At 53.0% G+C, this 20,273-nt stretch overlaps 1 protein-coding gene across 2 annotated transcripts in view; it reads left to right on the top strand.

Moving 5' to 3' along the window:
- Positions 1-20,273, top strand: part of CRTAC1 (cartilage acidic protein 1) — a 151,636-nt gene that overhangs the window by 107,488 nt on the left and 23,875 nt on the right. For both annotated transcript variants that reach the window (XM_055424924.2, XM_055424922.2), the window contains exons 4-7: positions 934-1,070; positions 6,671-6,827; positions 16,340-16,474; positions 19,420-19,565. In XM_055424924.2, the coding sequence (XP_055280899.1) occupies positions 934-1,070; positions 6,671-6,827; positions 16,340-16,474; positions 19,420-19,565 (575 nt within the window). The remainder of the gene's footprint in view (positions 1-933; positions 1,071-6,670; positions 6,828-16,339; positions 16,475-19,419; positions 19,566-20,273) is intronic.

Here is a 20,273-nt window from a genome sequence, read left to right as displayed (position 1 = left end):
ACTCTCTCACACACTCAGACACTCTCAACACACCCCTGTAGTGCAGGGCTGAAGTCCCTGAAGCACCTCAGAGGGTCTCCTGTCTATGAAACCAGAATAGTCATTTCTGTTGAGGACCACCCCCAACTCTGGGGGGAGCTGTGCTCAGCCTCTAGCCTGAGTTATCTCGTTTATCTCTCGAATTAAAGTGGAATGTAGTTATTATTGTTATCCCCATTTCCAAATAAGGAAACTGAGGCTCAAATTGCCCACAGTCAACAACTAAAACCTGGAAGAGTCTCTGTAGAACCGAGCCTGAGACTCAGGCCAGGTTACTCAAAACCCCAAATTTTAGCTGCCGCATCACCCGCTCCCCTCAGTCTGAGCCTGTTGCCTCTCCACTAACCCTTGCCCCATGAGTGCTGACCCCACTGCCATCCAGGTTCCTCGGGCTGTCGGTGATACCCCTGTCAGAGCTCAGCTCCCAGCCCCGCCCTCCATCTGGACTTCAAGAGCCACCCACTGACCGGGACCATTTCTTCTGAGACCCACATCAGGCCCTGTGATTCAACAGAGCATGCAGGGAGCAGCTCCTGGAGAAAGAGACATTCTTGGTCGAGTCTGGATGTGAAATACTGGCGACCCCAGGATGTCCCTCCTGGTGCCGCAGAAGTGTGGCGCAGACCGTGAGATGCTGCTATCGAAGATCAGCTCTGACACACACTAGCGGTCACACTTCTTCCGAAGTTCCTGGGGCCTGGGCTGGCCGTCTTCATAAGCTTCAGTGTCTTCTCTCAGTTGAGAATAACTGGGTGTCCCCAGGAGAGGGGTCACCACTGCCTGAGGGCTGTGAGCAGCGTTCACCGTGCAGCAGGTGACCCATCCACCTGTGGCCCCAACACCTGGGGCAGGCACCCCACCGACCACCAGCTCTCTCTTCCCTCCTGTCTCCAGGGGTGGCCACGTACACAGACAAGTTGTTCAAGTTCCGCAATAACCGCTGGGAAGACATCCTGAGTGACGAGGTCAACGTGGCCCGTGGCGTGGCCAGCCTCTTTGCCGGGCGCTCTGTGGCCTGCGTGGACAGGAAGGTGAGTCCAGGGGTACTTGGGGGCCTGGGGAGAAGGGGGGCACACAGCAGCATGATGGCCAGGAGGAAGCCCCAGCAGACGTCCCCAGGCAGAGCACGGCTCCCCAGGGCAGAGCTCAAGGCCACTCCCGGGGCCTTGCACCTAGTAGATGCTAACATGCTTTCACATCCTTTCTCCCCGAGGCCCTCCCAGCACCCAGGGGCTGTCATCATTGTGTCTACTGGACAGAGGAGGGCACTGAGCCCCAGCGTGGAGCAGGGACCTGCCTGAGGACCCAAAATGGATTGGTGGTGTGGCTCAGACATGAATCAGAATCTGTCAGCTCTTAACCTTGTGTTCATTCAACTCAACTCATTTATGAAGTGCCAACTATGTGCCAGGCATGGAGCCATCAGGCCCCCTCCCCCATAAATATTTATGGAACAAATGAAGGCATAGCAAAGGGGCTCCTGAGCGGGTGAGTGGAGGGCTGCCTGAATGCACAAGTACTTTAGTGAATCCAAAGCACCATCGATACTTTCCTGCCCTGCTGGTCCACCCGGCACACAGGTGCTCAACTCAAAGTGTCGGGGAGAAAGGCCAAGTGAGGAGGGAAGAAGCAGCTGCAGCCATCCGTCCTGTGAGGGGCCCCGCCCGGGCATCCCAGCCAACCCAGCCAGAGCGTGGCGTGGCGGTGATTTATCCCTCCTGTCACCTGCTCCCCTGCCGCCCCTCCTTGGCTTTTACAAAACATCATCACTAAATCAGGGACCCAGCTGCTGCCCAGCTTCCAGGGGAGCGTCTCTGGCCCCCACTGTGGGAGCTGGGGCGAGGAGGCCAACTCGTTCGGGATTTGAGATGGCACCAAGGGGATTGGGGATTCAGAGTGAATCTTCACAGCAGGGGCCTCCAGGCCTTGGGAAAAGGCAGGTGCCAGGTATAAATATTTATTTCTTAACAAGCTGGTGCTGGGAAGAGCAGCCAAGCTGGGCTGTGAAGCCACATTTAGCCCTGACCTGAATCTGTGCCACCTGGACTCCTGCCTGGTGGGAGGAAATGGGGAGGAGGCTCCATGAGAGCCCCAGGAGTAGGGAGGATCTGGGGTGCGGGGAGGGGTGCCAGGCCTGGCCTCTGAGAGGCCTCTTCCGTCTCCTCCTGGCTTCCAGTCTCCTTAGCCCCTTCAGGACCAGGGCGCCCCACACCCAGCTAAGGCGGGAACCTTCTCAGCCCCCGTAGGAGGGTCTGAAGGTTAATCACAGAGAGACGCACTCTGTCCTAACAAGGTCACCTACACACCCACGCACTTAACCACAGGACAGAGGCACCATGTGAAGTGCAAAAAGAAAAAAGAGGAAAAAAAAAGACACTTTGGCATGAAGCACAGTGGGCAGGCACTTAGCGGCTCGCTCACTCCCTACTCAGACCCAGCCTCAGGGAACTAGAACACGAACCCCACGGTCTGTCTGCCACCAGAAGAGGGGCTACTGTCTGTGTTCAGCCACCACCTTGGCAACCCCCGAGGCCTGAGAACTGTGGAGAGGTCAAGGCCAGTGTGGAAGCTGAGAGACAGGTATGCAGTGTGGTGCAGGAAAACACAAGCTGCTGCTGCTAAGTCGCTTCAATTGTGTCCGACTCTGTGCGACCCCCTAGATGGCAACCCACCAGACTCCTCTGTCTACAGGATTCTCTAGGCAAGAACACTGGAGTGGGTTGCCATTTCTTTCTCCAATGCAAGAAAGTGAAAAGTGAAAATGGAGTCGCTCAGTCGTCTCCGACTCCTAGCGATCCCATGGACTGGAGCCTACCAGCCTCTCCCGTCCCTGGGATTCTCCAGGCAAGAGTACTGGAGTGGGTTGCCATTGCCTTCTCCGGAAAACACAAGAGCAATCATAAAAACAAGAATATAATATTAACAGAACAGAACACTAATAATAATAGCTATTGTGCTTATTAAACTAGCCCTGTGCCAAGCTCTGTGCTAAGTGATTTCCATTCACCATCTTACTGAATTTTCAAATAAACCAATGAGGTAAATGCTGTCATTATCCCCATTTCACAGATAGGGAAACTAAGGCTTCTAGCACTTAGTTACCATATAGCAAGTGACAGGCAAAGCCAGAAATTGAGTCCTGCCTAGCTGAAAATAATCAGACACCTTTTTACTTCCCTGCTACCCTGCCTTTGGGTAAACCTGTACCAAATATGCATTTCTAACCACAGGTTCCATTACAGGCTTTGACCTACTCCTCCCTCAGCCCCACAGCCCCTAGCTGGGGCCTGTTAGTATACCTGATTGGTGATCTCTGGACCAGCAGCATCAGCGTTGTTAGAAATGCAGATTCTCAGGCCCCACCCTCCAGACCTACCCATCAGAGCCACTGGGGGTGGGGCCCAGCAGCCTGGGTTTCAACTAGGCCCAAAGGTGACTCTGATGTCTGCTAAGCTTGGGAGCTTTGCACCAGGTGAAAGTCTCAGCCCCCACAGGATGCTGTTCTCTGCCTCTCGCCTCGCAGCCCTCATCCGTTCTCTGCCCCTAACCTGGAGCACCACTGCCCTTCGTCTTCAGCTGCCTCATCACTCATCCACCTTTCTGGATCCAGCCCAAAGCCGATCTCTTACAAGAAGCGTTCCCTGATCGATAATGATTATGCCTCATGTTTATATAGCATTTTTATCTTTTCAAAGTCCTTTCACAAGCGTCGTCTCATTTCATCTTCTCAACGACCCTGCCAGGAAGCGGCGGGGGGGGTGGGGGGGCTACGATTCCCATGTAACACGTGCGGAGGTGCAGCCAAAGTGGGTGAGGAACCTGCCCAAGGACGTAGAGCCAGTTAGGGGCAGAGCTTGGACTAGGATCCAGGCTGACAGCCCTCACCAGTGGTTTTCAGGGTGTGGTTCCAGAAACAGCTGCACCAGCTTTACCTGGGAACTTGTTAGAAATGCAAATTTGACGGCTCCCTCCAGACCCCCGGAACCAGAAACTCTGGGGATAGGACCCAGCATCTAGGTTGCTTTCACAACCACCATCCCCCCTGCCCCCCGCCTGCTGCCAGCTGATTCTGAGGTAGACTAAAGGGTGGGTCCCACTTCCCTGGACCCAAAGCTGCAGAAACATCTTCCTTCCCCTGGAATCAGCTCCCTGATCCACAGTTACCGTGGTCAAGTTCACATGTGACTTTCTGCTGTCTTCTATAACCGTAACACATCTACAATTTTTCTGTTTTGTCAACCCAATACACTGGTGTAAGGAACTAGGTATAACCGCATTTTATAAATATCCTGATTTCTAGCAGAGTGCATTTCAGTTTATTTGGGCTTAATTACCCATTTGTCGATGAGCTTGCTAACAGCTGGTAGGGTCAGGCAGCATCACGGTAAAGGCGCACTTTCCCCTTTGGCCCCATCCATTCACTCTTCATCCAGTCATTCCACACACGTACACCAAACTCCTGGGATGGGCAAGAATCTTTCCAAGTGCTCCCTAGCCATAAATGATGTTGTAACGCAGTGCAACTCAGACTTCAGTTTTGCATAGGGATCATATGGGGATCTTGTGAAAATGCAGATTCTGATTTGGCAGGTCTGGGCTGGAGCCTGAGAGTCCGTATTTCTAACATGCTTCCAGGTGACACTGATGCTGTTGGCCCAGGGACCGTTTTGAGTAACAAGACTCAGGTAGCCGAATCAAAATCTGCATTTTCACAAGATCCCCACATGATCCCTACGCAAAACTGAAGTCTGAGTTGCACTGCTTTACAACATCATTCAGGTAGCAGGCGAGAGACCCAGAGAACCAGAAATGAAGAGGCAGAAAAGTCTTTATGGAACTGGAAACTGGAACAGCTCCAGTTTCCTCCCCCAACACGCCACACCTTGCGTCTTACATTCTGGGAACATTGAACAAACTGTCCGCAGCTTCCCAACATACGACATACATCACTCTTTGTCTCATCTCTGCCTGGAAGGTTCTTTCCCCTCCACCTCACCTGGCCAAGACTCCTCTTAGAAAACCTCTTCCGAACTTTCTTTGGCCACGTGCCCTTCCTCTGGGTTAGGAGCCCTTCTTCTGTGTACCCGGGAAACCCTGTACCCACTCTTAATCAGACCTGTAATTGCTGACACGTCTGATTCCCCCAGGAGAACCTGGACGCCTTCCTTGCCTCACCCACCTGCTAGCCCCAGGTGGCTCTTAATCAACTTCCCCGAAGAAAATGGTTCCAAAGGGATAAAGTGACCAGTTAGGTGAGAGAGGGCTCTCATGGGACCGTTGCTGCTGCTGCTAAGTCACTTCAGTCGTATCCAACTCTGTGTGACCCCATAGACGGAAGCCCACCAGTCTCCCCCATCCCTGGGACCACTGGGGAAGAAATAAAAGAAAGCAAAGAAGGCTGAAAAGAGGGCAGTGACAGAGCACACTGTGCTGTCTCCAATTCAGCTGTTTCTCCCAGGTGGTTTTGTGCTAATGGCTTCCTTTGTTGTTGTTGTTTTTAGTTTTATTTTTTATTTAAGTGTAGTTGATTTACAATGTGTTGGTTTCAGGATACAGCAAAGCGATTCATCTATACATCCATATATATATTTTTTAGATTCTTTTCTCTTTACAGGTTATTACAAGATATTGAGTATAGTTCCCGGTGCTATACAGTAGCTTGTCAGCTTCCTTAAAGCCAGACTATAAGCAACCTAAGGACAAAGACTTTGTCTGAAGTACATTTATAACCCAGGACCTTGCACATCGTTGGAGCTCAAGAAATATGTACTGTCTGATTAATTGGAGGGAAATGCTGCAAGGGATAAGAGGAAAGCTAGAAAACTGATTGAGAAATTGTGTGGTTCTCTTGGGGGAAAGAAAGCATCCATTGAAGAAATAACACCATTATAATAACAGGCAGGAAAGAATCTTTCATCAGCCGTGTTTTGGACTAGGGAGGAGAATGACTACAGTAACAAGGAACTGGTGCCCAGGGCTTCTCCTGGATGCAAAAGGGGAAACATATATATATATTTGAGACACTGTTATAAAGGCAGAAGCAATATACACTTTCTTTCTGGTACAGGAAAAGCAAGGGGGTAGAAGTGGGAAGGAGGAGCCTGGCGTGGCCAAACCTCTTGTGCCATCCTCTTGTGCCAAATTAAGGAGTGAAGAAGTATGGGGTGGGGATGGGGGAGAGAGATGGCTCAGGAATTTGCTTGTCATCTTGGCTGGAGCAAGCTTGAATGGGAGAGAGAGAGACTGAGAATAATGGGAATTGGTAGATCAATCAATCAGCAAATATTTATTGAGCAGCTACCCTGGCTGGCAGCTGGAGAGAGCTCAGCTGGAGGGAGGCACATTAGAAAATTGTCTATAAAAAGGTGGTTGTGGGGGAGAGGGAGGGATGTTCTTCTGGAACAGGAGAGAAGGGGAAGCGCTGTGCTATAGGACTCTGGGGGCATCCCACACTTGGTAGCATCTGTGAAAAAGCACCTCTGGAACTGTGTCGTGCAAGGTCACGCACACCAGACCCCAGGAGCAGAGCCTGAACCCCGAGAAAGAGCTATGGTCCTGTGAGTGGAGGGGGGATCTGCTTCCGGGCTCCCAGATGGTCCTGCTCACTGACCCTCCTTCCCTTCCTGCTCAGGGCTCTGGACGCTACTCCATCTACATCGCCAACTATGCCTACGGTAACGTGGGCCCTGACGCCCTCATCGAAATGGACCCCGAGGCCAGTGACCTCTCCCGGGGCATTCTGGCGCTCAGAGATGTGGCAGCTGAGGCTGGGGTCAGCAAATACACAGGTAGGCAGAGTGGAACAGCGGGTGCTGTGTGCTGGAGGGGCTGGGGGCTGAGGCTAGGCTTCAGGCCCTACAAGGCTGAGTCTAATACAGGAGAGGGTGGGTCTGTGTCCCTGGGGAGGGACGGTGAAGGTTTTATTCTATCCCACCACCCACAGACGGCTTCCTCCAAGGCCGCCTCTCCAGATGATGGAAAATCTGGTGGGGTGGGCTTTAGCGGGCGCAGTGGGTGACGTCGGACATAGCCCAGAAGATCACTGCATCTTTCTCTCCTTGGAACCCCTTGCCCCATTCTCTGCTGTAACCCAAGCGATGGGTGAACAGGCTCTGTAGGAGAAAACTGACAAATCACAGAGGCCAAGATTTAAAGCATTTTTTATTGCCAAACAGCAGACGAAATTATTTACTTACACATAAGCAGCCAGGAATTGAGTGCTAAATCCCTAAGCTTCAGCTGGGTCCTGTCTCAGCTAACTGAGCTCAAAGAATTGTGTTCTTATTCCCAAACCTCTCCAATACTTTTTTTTTTTTTTAAGGCACGCTCCCCCCAGATCTTTCAGGATGGGGGACCTATTGTCAGAGTCTCTGACAGGGAGATCTTTCTAGGGAAGGCTGTTTTTCTAATTCCAGCATGGCTGATGACTAAACTCTGATAATCTGCCAATAGACTGCTGATGGCAGAGCAATCTAGTTCCTGTTTAGGATGCCAAAAATCAGGAAGCCAGAGCTGTATACAACTTCTCACGTGTACTCTGGCCTCATTGACACCCTACCTGCACCTTGAATGTAGAAATTCTCTGAGAGGTTACCTTCCTGATATTTCCATCCCAACTGGCACTACAGAATTCCAAGTGGCAGCCTACCTGGTTCCAAATCTGGGGGGCTGGAAGGATCCTTGAAGGGTCATTTGGGTCCCTCCCCTGACTTCAGCCACCTGGGTAGTGGCATAATCTCAAAGTCCTCCCCAGAAAGGGTTGTCACGGCCTCCCCTGAGTTTACGATGCTTTTCTCTAGCCCGCCCTACACCTCAGTGAAAGGAGAAGATTGATGTTAACCTGTCTGACAAAGTTTGTGGGAACAAATGACTAGACAATAAAATAGTTTACATGGCTCAAGCCCCATCAAAGTGTGCGAGAGCTCTGCACGGGAGTAAGCAGCAAAGAGGCTGAGTGTCAGTAATAAACCATGTTTTCCTGGAAAAAGGAATAAACATGCAGGAGCCTCAGCCTCGACTTGTACAGTCAATTTTTCTGAATAGTTCCCAGTTTTGTGCACTGGGCTGGCTTGGCAATTAAGTGATCTGCAGGAGAAGGAGGGTGGGCTTGGGAGATGAAGCACTTGAAAATGATGAGCTGGAAGGGAGGCAAGGTCTGGGAGCGAGGGCTGTACACAGAATCAAAGAATTCATAAGGTTGCAGCAGGGTGTGAGCATGAGGGGACATTGTTCACGCTGGCGGGGCTGGCAGGGGGGCTGGCAGAACCAGGGGTGGGGAAGGAGGGCTGGCAGAACCAGGGATATCTCCAAGACAAGACAGCTAAGGAGCACGGGTGGGGATGGGGGCACCGGGCAGCTGTGCCAGGCTGTGCTAGAAGGACCACAGCTCAAGGAAGGGACAGCAGTTTCTGTGGAGCGTGCAGGCAGGCCGGGGCAGCTGGCATGCCCAGAGGACACGTTAGAGCAGCTCTGCAGATTTCCAAGAGCCATTTGGCTGACAAGAGCCTATTTGGCCCACCAAGTTACTATTCTGTCTACCCGCCTTCGCCAGCCCACCCTTTCCCTGCTGGCCAAGCCCCCCAATGCTACCCTGCAGCCCCCATAGTCACTCTGTTCACGACACATGGACATCTGGCTGGAAAACTAGCCCAGATGCCCCCTCAGGAATGGACCCCGAAGGTAACGGCCACCACTGGAGCCCGGCCTGATTGCCAAGGCTCTGGCACAAGGCCAAGGCTCAGCTCCAGGAGGGTGCCCTAGGGCCTGGGAGAGATGTAGACAGTGAGGAGCAGGGCCTGAACAGGCTGGGAGGGAAGCAAGCCTCGGCCAGCTGCGCAGTCAGAGCTGCATGTCCCTGGAGCCAAGGCACACAACACCCATTTGCTGGATGGACCACAGAGAACCGCCCGTTTGCAAAAGAACAAATCAAGGTCCAGAGAAGAGAAAGGACTTGCCCAAGGTCACACAGGAGGTTTGCAGAGACACTCTCACTTAAAGCCCCAGCCGCTGATGCCTAAACTACCAGAATCAGCTGACCTTTCAAGCGGCCTCCAGCTTGAGAATCCTACTCCAGCCTGCAAGACAGGAGGGGCTGGTGAAGAAGCAAGAGGCGCACCCACCAGAAACGCAGCCCCAGGGATTGGCCCTCTGGACTTTAGTTGCGACTCCCGGTTTTTCTGATTGAAACAGCTGCCTGGCCTGGGCTGCTCAGGGAAGCAGGGGGGTTGGCCCGGGCATCCCGGGCTGCAGGGCTGGCTGTCGGGCTCCGCGGGAGGGGGAGGGGAGGCATCCTCTCCAGACTCCCGGATCCCCCGCCGGCCGCCGCTCTGCTGGCTCACAGTGCCATCTAGCGGCCAGCGCGCCCGCTCTCGGGGGACTCGAGGGTCCCTGGAGGGCGGCGCAGCCCGAGCCTCCCATGCAGAGTTGAGCAGCTGGAAGACCAGTCCCTGGTGGTTCCTGGTTCTCCTAGCCCCGTCTTCCCCAGCTGCCCGCGGCCTCTTGTAGCCTGAACTGCCCTGCATGGGAATCCTAAGAACTACTTCTCCCCATAGCCGAGAGCCTGTCAGGAACTCAAGGGAACCAAGAGTTTTGCAGCCGCCTCTATGGCCCCCCAGTGATCTCAGACATGTCCCCAGGCCTCTCTGCTAAGTAGCCAGGGTCTGGAGCCAAAGTGCTGGGTGCAGATCTTGCTTCCACCATGTCCTCCTGCCCAGGCAATAGAGAGCAACTTATTAACCTCTCTGGGCCTCAGTTTTCTTGCCTGCAAAATGGGAATATTAAAAGAGGTAAACATAGGGCACGGAGAAGGCAGTGGCAAGCCACTCCAGTACTCTTGCCTAGAAAATCCCATGGATGGAGGAGCCTGGTGGGCTGCAGTCCGTGGGGTCGCTAAGGGTCGGACACGACTGAGCGACTTCACTTTCACTTTCCACTTTCACACATTGGAGAAGGAAATGGCAACCCACTCCAGTGTTCTTGCCTGGAGAATCCCAGGGAAGGGGGAGCCTGGTGGGCTTCCGTCTATGGGGTCACACAGAGTCGGACACGACTGAAGTGACTTAGCAGTAGCAAACATAGGGCATGCCTGGCACAGGGCCTGGCACACAGACAGTACACACAAGTGTAGCGGACATCAACACCCTCCTCTGAGGTTCTCACAGAGGGATGCTGGTCATTTCCTGAGTGCAGGGGGCACAGCCGTGTGCTTTGTTGCTTAGTTGTGTCCGACGCTTTGAGACCCCACGGACTTAGCCTGCCAGGCTCCTCTGTCCATGGGGGTTCTCCAGGCAAGAATACTGGAGTGGATTGCCATGCCTTCCTCTAGTGGATCTTCCCAACCCATGGATCGAACCCAGGTCTCCCACACAGCAGGTGAATTCTTTACTGTCTGAACGCAGGGCGAAGCACCAAGCAGGCAGGCCCGGGCCCTGCCCTGGAGGTGTTCTCCACGTGTTTCCCCTGGCGCGTCCTCCAGGGCACAGGTGTGGGCATCTTTAGCCCTATTCCCACTGGAATCCATCTATTTTCCCTTCTTCCCTCTGGACCCTGCCTCTCCCCAGCTTCTACTTCCTCCGAGGAGCTCTGTGATTTGGCCTCACCCTTTTAGGGAGCATCTGTCCAGGCTGCAAGGTGGTGATTAAAGAAGCCTTAAAAGAAATTTGGAAAGAAAATGAAGGTGGATTTACGATGTTGGGTGGAGAGTTTTGCTGTTGGCTGGGAGCAGTGTAGAACAAAGCAGCGGGCAGATCTGATTTATAGAAAGTCATTATTAGAGGAGACAGAGATGCCTAAAGCCCAGCTGAGGCCTTCTGGCGGATCCCCACTACCCAGCTCCAGAGAAGGGGCGGTAGCCTGGGGACCTCGGAACCTCTCGGGTTCCCAGGCGGGTGCTAGCCTTTCAGTGGGAGTGCAGCCAAACGTGTCAGCTGGGGACAGGCAAGGCTAGAGTGACAGACTCCTCAGCCAGGGCCTGGGACCCCGAGGGAGTGCGACCACAGTCCTGCCAGGGCTACCCAAAGCCCCATGCAACACAGTGTCAGATGCATTAGATGATTGACAAGAAGGGACATCATTTTTTATTCAAGCAAGCACAGATGTATTACAGAATACAAATGCAATCTTGGTATGCGTTTTCTTGGGCTAAAACAACTGAGTTGTTTTTTTTTTATGTCACGCTTATTATGGCTGGCCATTTTGGGGCCTTATCAGGAGTACAGACCCCTCTTCTAGGGAGAAGGAACTCAGGTAGAAATGTTTGAGAGCACCCTGTGGGGAGAGAGTGGCTCTGGAGTCACTCAGGCATGGGCTTCAGCTATGATCCATTGCTCCCTAGCTGAGATTACGCCTCTGTGAGCTTTGGTTTCCTCACCTAGAAAATGGTGAGGTGAGGTGAATCCCACGAAACCTAGGACACAGGACTGAACCACAGAGCATCTCTTCCTGCCCCCCCTTTTCCAGCCCTCTCTTCTGAAATAGCTTCTTCCAGCCCTGCCTGGGGGCAGGGCAGGGGAACACACAGAGAAAAAGGACTACCCTCCTGCACCCACCAGGTGCCCAAGGTTTGAAAGTCCCCACCCAGCAGACAAGTGATGGAGGTTGTCCTCCTGCCCCTCCCCACCCCCTCAGTCTTCTGCAGGGACAGGCTGGAGGGATTAGGGATGAGTGGGAATATTCTTGTCTAACACCCTCCATACTGGCACACTTGGAACCCTTCCCAGCGCCTGGACGGCTCACACAGGGTCGGGGGTAGCAGCATCAGCACCAACATAGTATTACTGTGTTAGAAGCTTCAGGAAATTTGGGCTGTTACCATCCTGCCTTTCTCACACCCCCTCCGCCAACACACACACACGCACACACATTGTTCATTCCTCCACCCCTTCATGTTCCACTGCTTTGCTACTCTTTTAACATCTTGGATGTTCTTGGCAGCCTACAGGCCTTAGCATCCAGTGGAATGATTAATCAGCAGAATAATCCCGCAGGTCCAAGTTCCCTGTCTGACAGCCTCACAGCAGGGCCTCCATGGTGCGGACTGAATGGGCCCCGGAATCCACTCCCAGCCACGCTTACCCTGAGGTCCGGCTTGGAGGATGCCCTGAAAAGTCGAGCTGGAAGGAGCCTTGGAGTCCTTCTCACCCCACCCCTACACCATTTCACAGGGAGGGAGACCAACGCCTGAAGGGCACACTCCCCAAGTTCCTGCCTCTCCGCGCAGTCCCTGGAGGCTCTTCCTTAGCACAGCGAACGCCCACCTCTTCATCCCGGGCCCTCTGCTGTCCCGTTTGGGGTGATGCACAGCATGCCCCCAACTTCCTACAACCCCTCTTTCCCTGCCCCATCCTCAACCATGAGGGCTGCCCTCGTGTGGTTTGAGAGATGGATTGTTGTTCAGTCGCCCAGTCTTCTCCGACTCTTTGCGACCCCATGGACTGGAGCACGCCATACCTCCCTGTCCTTCTCCATCTCCTAGTTTGCCCAAGTTCACGTCCATTGAGGCGGTGATGCCATCCAGCCATCTCATCCTCTGACACCCTCTGCACCTAAATTGGACTTGGGTCTGCACCTTCCAAATGTAGGGTTCAGAGGTTTAGGGGTGCAGTTCTTAAGGGTGAGCAAGGCTTGCCCCGTGGGCTCAGAGTCACGGAGCTGATCATCAGGGGGTGCCAGAAACCGACCGGAAAAAGAGGGGGCCACAGGGAAGCATTTTCCCCGTGACCCAATCTCCCACCTGGTCTGGTGGGCAGAGTGAGAAGCCTTCGGGGAGGGGCGGGGAGGAAGCCGCATTCATACTCAGCAGCAGAACAAGGAGGTCTTTGAAGCTTGAGAGTGTTGGCAAAATAAAGGGATATTATTCTCCCAGCAGGTGGGAAATAGTGACAGTAATGAGTCGGTGGCACGTGACGTTTTCCAAGGTACCTTCCAAATACCAGCTCACTTAATACTCATGACAGCCCGAGAAGGGGTTATTATTATCAGTCTCGAGTTACAGGTGAGAAACCAGGTGCCTGGAAAGGCTCAGTGACATGCCCAAGGTCACACAACTCGAACTTCCTGACCCCCCCCCATCTTTCCCACCACCAGTGCGCCTCCCTAGCCCCAACCGCAGAGCTGCACGCCCCTGAGAGAATAGTCTGGCCTCAAGTATAAAGGAATTAATTGATGTAAAGTGGAGTTTAACTCTCTACTGGGACATCATTTTCCAAGGCTGAATAAAGATGTTCCTAACTGCCCCGGGGTAGTCCCATAGGGTGTGTGCTAAACCTCAGAGGCCGCGAAACAGGGTGGGTGTGACAGAGGAGATGGGGCAAAGTCAAGGAGAGCTACGGGAGAGGGCAAGGTCTAGGCAACAGATACTTGCTAAATAACGGGCCTCTGTCATTGACCGGGCATGGAGTGAGAGGGTCAGGCTACACTTAAGAGGAATGGATTTTATTGGTCTGAAGAGCCCTTACACGATGGACCTGGGAGTAGAGTTCTTTCGGCCTCAGAGAGGGGTGCAGGTACCAGGCTGCCCTGGCTTCAGAGCCCCTTAGAACCTCCGTCCTGAGTCTGCTACAGCTGGTGACCAGGAGGCTAGCTCCCTGACTGTCGACTCACCTGCTCCCCAACTGTGTGGTGAACTTGCCAAAAGGAGTTGTGGGTAACATCTCTGTTATGGTCCAGTTGCCATGGCAATAAATTGTCACTAATTAGTAGTGTGGTTACCATGGCAATTTTCTAGTAATTACAGGTTACAAATGGTGCAAGGCTTCAACCCAACCCAATTAGTTAATTAGAAAGATTTAGAAATTTGTCCAAGAGGGAAATAACCTGCTTTGGAGAAAATGAAGGGAATGTGTCACAGCTTGGGAGTCAGAGACAGAGAGGAAACTGAAGGATGCTGGAGAGGGGGAAGAAGGATGGAGTTGCAGCAGGAAGTCCTGGAGCCCCACCTGGAATTGTTGGGGGTCCAGACAAGATGGAGGATTTCTCACCGAAGCCTGCTCCTGGGCTGGAGTCTGGCAAGACAAGGGCAGGGCCAGCAACCACTTAGCAGCAACTCCTTGAATGGGCAGAAGAGGTGCCCAGGTAGCAGCCCAGCACCCTCCCTGCTGACTTAGGAAAAGAAAAACATCTGAAAGCCCCATGCATGGCTCTAATGAAAACGCCTGGCCTGTGCAACTTGGACAACACTCCCTGGAAGCATTGTGGATCCAGGGGCTCTGTTTTCATGAGGCTTGGGCTCTCCTTGAGAGTTAATTAGATTACCTGGGAGGAATCGGGAGACACAGGGCCCAAAATGTGTTAACAAGGAGCCCCACAATGACGCCTGTAGCAATGCCATTTGCCTCTGTCTGTTCCCCTGCCCCCAAACCTGGCCCCTGGTAGGCAGGCTTCACGTGTGAGAAACGTCCCATGATTTCCTCCAAGGACAAATCTCAGAGAAGAGCCTGGGGACCAAGAGAACCTCCATCCCAAATTCAGTTCAGTTCAGTCACTCAGTCGTGTCTGACTCATTGCAGCCCCATGGACTACAGCACGCCAGGCCTCCCTGGCCATCACCAACTCCTGGAGCTTACTCAAACTCATGTCCATCAAATCGGTGATGCCATCCAACCATCTCACCTCTGTCGTCCCCTTCTCCTCCCGCCTTCAATCTTTCCCAGCATCAGGGTCTTTTCAAATGAGTCAGCTCTTCACATCATCCATAGTGGAAACCTCTGCCTTGCCTGGAGTTGGGCTAATGAGGGGGCTTGGCTCAGCATCACTCAGGTCCACTGAGCTATCATTTATTTTTTTTAAAAAATCATAAACTGCTGTTATTGTACTGAATAGCCCTTCAGAGCGGTACTTTCCAAACTTTCCCATGCACATAAACCACCCGGGGATCCTGTTAGAATGCAGATCCTGATTGGCTGAGTAGGCATCTGAGAGTTTGTGTCTCTGACAAGCTCCCCAGTGACACACCTGCAGCTGGTCCACAGACCTGACTCTGAGTAGCAAGGTTGTAGGGCTCACAGAGACCTTTCACATCATTTGATCCTCTTAGTTTTCTCACCTCATTTGATCCTCTCAAAAGGCCTGAAAGAGAAAAGGCAGGTCACAGTATCTGCATTTTATAGATGAGAATACTAAGGCTAACCAGGTAACATGAATTGCCAAAGGTCAAAAAAGCCAAGCTGGGAGTAGAACCCACATCCTGGTCGTGGTCAAGCTATTTCCCACCCTGAACTTGAGGTGGGGGTGGGGCAGAGGCGAGGCTTTCAGGGCTTTATTTGAAACTCATTGGTTGGGGGTAGTTTGTTCAAGACATCTTAAGATTGAACTTGGTGACATGTCCACATCGATCTTGGGCACTTCAAACCCTAACATAGAGCTGGTTTTCTTTCTTTTTTTCCTTAAGAAATATACACCTTATTGGATTTTTTCCTTTCAAACTGCAGAAGCAATTCTTGTTGCAATAAGCCAAACAATACAGACATTCCCCAAAAAAGGCAGCCAGTGTGAACAGCTCAGGGTGTGGCCTTCCCCACTTTTCCCAAAACTCAAGAACAAGTTTGCACAAACATATATTCAGGAATATCATTTGTTTTCCTCTTAAAAAATAAAAACAGAATCATATGATACCATTACTTGGCAAATTGCTTTTTCACTTAACAATATGTCACGGGCATTCCTCCAAGTCAATATTATGGATCTACACAGTCTTTTTAGCAGCTGCAGACTAGGCCATCATATGGATGCACTGTAATCCATTCAGCATGCCTGTTGATGGACAGACAGGCAGGTGCTCACATTTGTTTCCTACATCAGTCAAAGCAAAGGAGGCCTCCTTGTACCTGTGCCTGGAACCTATTTCTCTAGGTCCTTAGAAGGGGAACACACCCAGTATCGTGACCAGCATACGTGCAATCAGGGTAAGGCAGGGGGCTGTCAGGGAATCTGTGACTTAATCAAAATGTTGTTGGCAGAGGTGGGTTTAGGATTCGAATCCAGTCAACGGAGGGAAGGGAAAGCTCTGCGTGATGGCCTGTGTTCCTCGTGGACTCGTTCCGTGGGCACCAAGTGACTCTGTCTTGCTCCTCGCCTGCCTCACCAGCAGTGCGGCCACCCGCCACGTCAGTTTATGGAACCGTGAGCCCAGATCTGGGTTCCAGGAAGCATCAGAAATATCAGAATCCCCCTTCCCCAGGCTCCCTGTGGCATCACAATCGCAGCTTCTCTAGGGCCCCCCTCCTGCCTCCAAGGCCTCCCCCATCCTCTCTGTGGGCCTGGGGCTTTGATTCTTCCGCTTAATGAAGGTCAGTGTCCTCTCCAGGGGGCCGGGGCGTCAGCGTGGGCCCCATCCTCAGCAGCAGTGCCTCGGATATCTTCTGCGACAATGAGAACGGGCCCAACTTCCTCTTCCACAACCGGGGTGACGGCACTTTTGTGGATGCTGCGGCCAGCGCTGGTGAGTGCAGCCTCTGCCCTGTGCCCCCCGCCCCAACCCCACAGGGGACTCTGGGCTGCCCTGCTCCCTCCAGGCCCCACAGGCCCCAGGGAGAGAGGGACGAGTCACCGTCTGCACAGCTAATGTTGCATTTCACCTCTAAGCCCACGTCCATCTTAAACATTCAGCTCAATCCAGTGACCATTAATTGAGTCCCTGCTAAGTGCCTGGCTGGTGCTAAGAGCTGGGGACCCTGACTTGAATAAGATCACCCTACCACACTCACACCCCCCATATACAAGGCACTGATGTTCTAGAGGGGGAAACAGACAAATAAATGAATAGCTGTAGTAAGAAGCGGAGTAAAATCCACCCAAAATAGTATTCCAGGCTCCCAGCTCTGCTTCCCTTCCTCCCCTGTGCTCATCTGTCCCCTGCCTCAGGGCCTTCGCACCTGCCAGTTCTGTGTACCTGAAATGCCCTCTCCCCCTTCTCTACCTGCAGAACTTTATTGGTCCCTCAATACTCATTCAGATATTGTCTGTGAAGCCTTTCCAGCCTCCCTACGTGCTGCCTGGCTGAGACTGGCACCCCCCTCCTCTGTGTTCCCACTGCCCTTGCGGGTACCACTCACTCAGACTCCTACACCACTATAGCCATCTGTCTGTGTCTACAAGGACTGGGACACATAATAAAAGCTTGTGGACGTAATCAGTCTGCCCTTCAACCACTTCTCCCCACCTGGTACCTCCCCCGACTCGCCTTGCCCAGGAATGGGAGGTTTGATTTCTCCTCCTCTTGGCAGTATAGAGACAAGCTCCAGTCTCCAGGAGAAGAGGTGAGCGGGGATGTAGACACATAGATCAAAGGTCCTACAAGCTCCAGCTAGTGCTGACAGCTAACATCCAGTCCCTGAGCAGGTACCAATCCATTCTCTGTGACTTAACTGCCCTTCCAGCGCTCTGCTCCAGAGTTCCCATTTTGAACATCCCACCAACGCATCCTTGCAGCTGATCAGCTCCCCTTATCTCCTTCTCCGGGCAAAGCTAAAGGTGGAGGCAGCTCCCCAGCCTGTCTTCCCACCCAGCTCACCTTCTGTACACTCTGGCAGCAAATTTTCTCATTGCTGAGAAATCATAAAATGAAGGGGAGGTGGTGGTGGAGAAAACCGAGAGGACTTGATAAGGTGTTAAAGAGATGGAAGCAGAGGTGAGCGAACAAGTTGGAGTGGGGGAAGGTATCAGGTGGGAAGAGAGAGGAAAGGTGCTAGGCCCGTAATTGAAAGTCAGAGTGATTGCAGGGGTTTAACAAGACATGTCAAGAGGGCATTCATCACCCAAACAGATGCTGCTGTGAAGTGCAGCCTGGCACCTATTATTCCTGTGAAAGAGAACCAACTCCTTGTCAAGGTGCCTTGTAGATAGGAGAGAAATGGGCCAACACAGAAGGCCACCAACATTAGGGCTGGGGCGTTTTGTGGAGAATTAATGGGGTATTAATTCTGGAGGTTGGGAGTTGCCTCCATTCTTTTGCAAGCCCTCTTTCTCAAATCTGGGTCTCCCTGCCTCTTCTGCCTGACCCCCCACCCATTCTCCAAATCCTTCCCTCCCCCAAGAGGATAATCAGCCTCTAAGGCTCCCAGGGCGGATCCCACCTTGCCTTCTCCTGGCCCCCATCTCAGGATCTCCATGGTCACAGCTGGCAAGAGCTACCTGTGTCCTGGGTCTGTGATCCCCACCCCCATCATACTGTCATTTCACCTGCCACCTCTGAGGGCCAGTGGCAGTTTGTCCTCCAAAAGACTCAGCGTGGGTCTTTAGAGCTGGCCTCCACTGCCTCTCAGCTATGCACTTGGCCTGAGGGATCATGTCTGCCAGGGGCAGCCAGGAGGTCAGGCCACCCCTCTGGGCAAAGCCACCCTCTGTCCTCCCTGAGGATCAGCTCAGTCCCACTGGTCCCTGGCAGATGCAGGCACAGCGCAAACAGGTAATGCTGGACACACAAGCTTCCCCCACAGATCTCACAAGGCAAACTGGGGTTTTCTCAGTCATGGAGCAGTTATTTCCTCTGCTGTCACCGAAGTCCCCGGTTGCCTTCTGTCAAATTATTTATGTCTCTTCATTCAGTAAGTATTTACAGAAAACTGCCGGGTCACCCCAGACCTGAGATAGATACTGTGGGAACACTGATGAGCAAGAAGACAGACCCTGACCTCAGGGAGCAGAGGGTCTAGTAGAAAAACGGGCCCCTGCAATGGAACACGATTGCACCTGTGACCCACACAAGGGAGGAGACTGGGAGGCTGTTGGGATGAATACCAGGGTGGGTGGGAGGGGCGGTTTTTATGGGAGTGATCAGGGAAGGCTTCCCTGAGGAGGTGACATTATAGCTGAGAGCAGAAGAGAAACAAGGAGCCAGGTCACCATGAGCTGGGGAAAGAGCATTCTAGGAGAAGAGACCAGCTTAAGCAAAGGCCCAGAAGCTGAAAAGAGCTTGGTTCGTTTGCGGAATGAAAAGAACCCTGTTTGACTGGTGCTTGTGAAGAAGGCGAGATAAAGACAGATAAGGTGGGCAGGCATTTGAACTTGACTCAAGAGCACTGGGGAATCAACTGAGATTTAAGCAAGAGAGTGATGATCAACTCAATGTATCCCCGTGTCAGGGGTGGCTGGGGAAGGCTTTAAGTCCTCCAGGATCTCCACGAGTCTCCTTCCCCAAAGTCATACTACCCCAAAACCAAGTAAAAATAGTACTTTCTGGGCAAAGGCATCCTGAAAACAAGTCTCTGGTTCTCTCTGCAACCAGACGGCTTCCCCGCTTCTACCCCTGTGGAGAAATCGGGACACAATGAGCTTCATCCTCCCTGATTGTTCTCCACGCCGCCCACCCCCACCCCCGACCCCCAACAAGGCGAGTGTCTGTGGAGCCTACAGGGCTGCCCTGAGGGCTCCTGCCTTTCCTCCTAGGTGTGGACGACCCCCACCAGCACGGGCGCGGAGTCGCCCTGGCGGACTTCAACCGTGATGGCAAAGTGGACATCGTCTATGGCAACTGGAATGGTCCCCACCGTCTCTACCTGCAGATGAGCGCCCACGGGAAGGTCCGCTTTCGGGTAAGAAGGGGCCTCTCCCCCACTTCCCCACCCTTTGTCCGTCTGTGACTCCCACCAGGGTGAGCAGGCTCTGCAGAGCCTGGAGGCAGGGTGGCCACAGCAAAGGTGACATCCAGCCAGCCCGGAGTGCTGTACTGTCCATAGTGTCCAGAGCATGGTCATTAGCAAAGGAGAGAGAGCAGCCCCCAAGGTGGGAGTCAGGGCAGAGGTCCCATGAGAGGGGTTTCATTGTCTGAATTGGGAGCGCTTCTCCCATAGCCCAGGCCTGAGCATTTCAAATTGAGGCTCAGGCCAAGGGTACAGTGGGAGTGGGGGTTGGGGTAAGTTGAGGTCACAGAACTCCCAACAGCTGCCCTCTCTGGCCAAACAGCAGGTGGTGGGCAAGGTGACGTCAGACCCCTCTCTGTGCCCCCTCCCTGAGCTATCAATGGTCTGTGATGCCAAGAATTCTTCAGAAAGACTGTTCGGTGGCTGGAAGGGAGGTGCCACCAGGCTAATGAGCTTGAGACTGGGCGTTTCTCAGGGAAGGTGACGCAGGGCTTGGGACGGCTAGAGATGCTTTCCAGGAGTCAGGATGGCTCTGGAGGTACGTAGTCTTGCCAAAAGCCCCCAAGGGAACAAGAAACTTGATGATCCCAGAGAATTCTCCAGGGACCTTCTCTCTGAGGGACCACCACAAGCCCCCTGTCTGAAGGCAGCCACCTTGGC

This window comes from Moschus berezovskii, chromosome 12 (assembly GCF_049115385.1).
Source record: "Moschus berezovskii isolate FMDL1 chromosome 12, NW_MosBer_1.0, whole genome shotgun sequence".
NCBI lineage: Eukaryota > Metazoa > Chordata > Mammalia > Artiodactyla > Moschidae > Moschus > Moschus berezovskii.
The sequence above is the reverse complement of the archived record's forward strand: the minus strand, read 5'-3'. Positions and strand labels throughout refer to the sequence as shown.